This window comes from Merops nubicus, unplaced genomic scaffold (assembly GCF_000691845.1).
Source record: "Merops nubicus isolate BGI_N331 unplaced genomic scaffold, ASM69184v1 scaffold28900, whole genome shotgun sequence".
Taxonomy (NCBI): Eukaryota; Metazoa; Chordata; class Aves; order Coraciiformes; family Meropidae; genus Merops; species Merops nubicus.
Window position 1 is genome coordinate 359 of NW_008581363.1, and position 1,906 is coordinate 2,264.

At 60.7% G+C, this 1,906-nt stretch overlaps 1 protein-coding gene across 1 annotated transcript in view; it reads left to right on the top strand.

Annotated features, from left to right (window-relative positions):
* Nucleotides 1–990: 990 nt before the first annotated feature.
* Nucleotides 991–1,906, top strand: part of POMC (proopiomelanocortin) — a gene marked incomplete at its 3' end in the record, with an annotated part of 1,281 nt that continues 365 nt past the window's right edge. The window contains exons 1-2 of the mRNA XM_008949782.1: nt 991–1,131; nt 1,567–1,603. Of these exons, the coding sequence (XP_008948030.1) occupies nt 991–1,131; nt 1,567–1,603 (178 nt within the window). The remainder of the gene's footprint in view (nt 1,132–1,566; nt 1,604–1,906) is intronic.

Genomic DNA, 1,906 nt, shown 5'->3' on the forward strand with positions numbered 1-1,906 from the left:
CCCCCCTCCAGCCACACGTTTTGGGGCCAAAATCAGATTTTTCTTCTCTGCGGGATGGGGTTTTCCTCCCGTAGAGCTCCTGCAGCATTGAGGGGGAGAAAAGACACCCCGAGTTAAACACGGCTGCTTGGGAGGGAGTTGGGGGGTTCTCAGAGGGACAGCAACCCCGGGTGTCCATGGGGACACCGGGGCCAGGTCCCAGGGATGTCCAGGAACCCCCCCAAACCTCAGCCTTGGGGGCACCTCAGCAGCGTCCGCTTCAGCCCTTGGGTTTCAGCTGCCTCTGGGGTGGATTTTGGCAGCCCCCGGGTGATGCCACATCCCAAACACCCCCAGCACTTGCCGCAGCCCTTCCCCAAAACCCGAGCCACCGACTTGGGTCTCATTTGAAGTCTGATGAGACACTGGAGGAGGTTGCCCAGAGAGGTGGGCGATGCCCCTGGAAGAGGTTGCCCGGAGAGGTGGGCGATGCCCCAGCCCCGGGATGGTTCAAGCCCAGGTTGAAGGGAGCTCTGAGCAACCTGGATCCCCGTGGCAGGGAGGGGGTTGGAACGAGATGATCTCCCTGATCCCTTCCAACCCAAGCCCTTCTCTGGTGCCATTAGCTATAAAACACTCAGTCAGCAGCAATCCCCACCGACAGCGGCTGTCACCGCCCTCAGCCGTGACAAAGGACCCGGGCTCCAGAGAGAAGCTCCTCAGCCCAGGAGGCAGCAGGAGGAGGCAGGAGGAAGGTTGTTGGTGTTTCAGAGCAGGAAAAATCTCTCCTGGGTGATGTGGGTGCGGGCGAGGATGCAGCTTAGGGTGTTGTCCCTTTTCCATGCCTCGGTTTCCCCTCTGGCAAGATCCCCCCCTTGCTGCTGGGGTGGAGAAGGGGAACAAAGTGACTTTGTTTGGTTTGTTGGGTTGTTTTTTTCTCCCCTCCCACAGCTCCTGCACGGTTCCTGCATCCTCAGCCCCGTGAATCCCTCCCGTGAGCCCCAGGGCAGGATGGGGAGCGTGTGGTGGAGAAGCTTACCAGTGGTGGTGGGGGTGGTGCTGGGGCTGCTGCTCTGCCCCCCGTCCGGTGCCAGCGGCCCCTGCTGGGAGAGCAGCAGGTGCCAGGACCTCACCAGCGAGGCCGGCGTGGTGGTAAGGATGCCCACGGGGACTGCCCTCCACCAGATTTAGTTCCTGACCTCCCACCCAGGGAGGGTTGTGGTGGGCTGGGGGAGGAGGTGATGGAAACGCCCACACCGTGGGTGACCCGGGTCAGTGTGGGGTGATGGGTTCAGCCTGAAGACCTGAAAGTGGTGGTGGGCTTGGATCTCCTGGTTTCATGCTGGGGTCTAGAGGCTAAGTGTGGGGAGGAGCAGCTGAGGGAGCTGGGGGTGCTGAGCCTGGAGCAAAGGAGGCTCAGGGGAGCCCTTCTGGCTCTGCACAGCTCCTGACAGGAGCCTGGAGCCAGGGGGGGGTCGGGCTCTGCTCCCAAGGGACAACAGGACAAGAGGAAAGGGCCTCAAGTTGCCCCAGGGGAGGTTTCAGTTGTCCCTGAGGAACAATTTCTTGCCCTGGAGGGTTGCCCAGGGCTGTGCCAGGCTGCCCAGGGCAGTGGTGGAGTCCCCACCCCTGGAGGGGTTCCCAAGCCGTGGAGATGTGGGGTGAGGGACACGGGGCAGTGGCATCTAATCGAATATAATCCTGCTGCAGGCTCAGCCCTCAAAGCTCAGAGGTGCACAAGCATGAAACCATCCTGTGAAATTTAGAGAGCTTATTGCCACCTCTCAATGCTTAAAGTTGTCCTGCCAGAAAGCTGGGGGGGACTTTTGAGCAGGGTCTGTTGGGACAGGACAAGGGGGGATGGTTGGAAACTCCAAGAGGGAGATTTAGACTGGAGAGAAGGAAGAAATTGTTGCTGCTGAGGGTG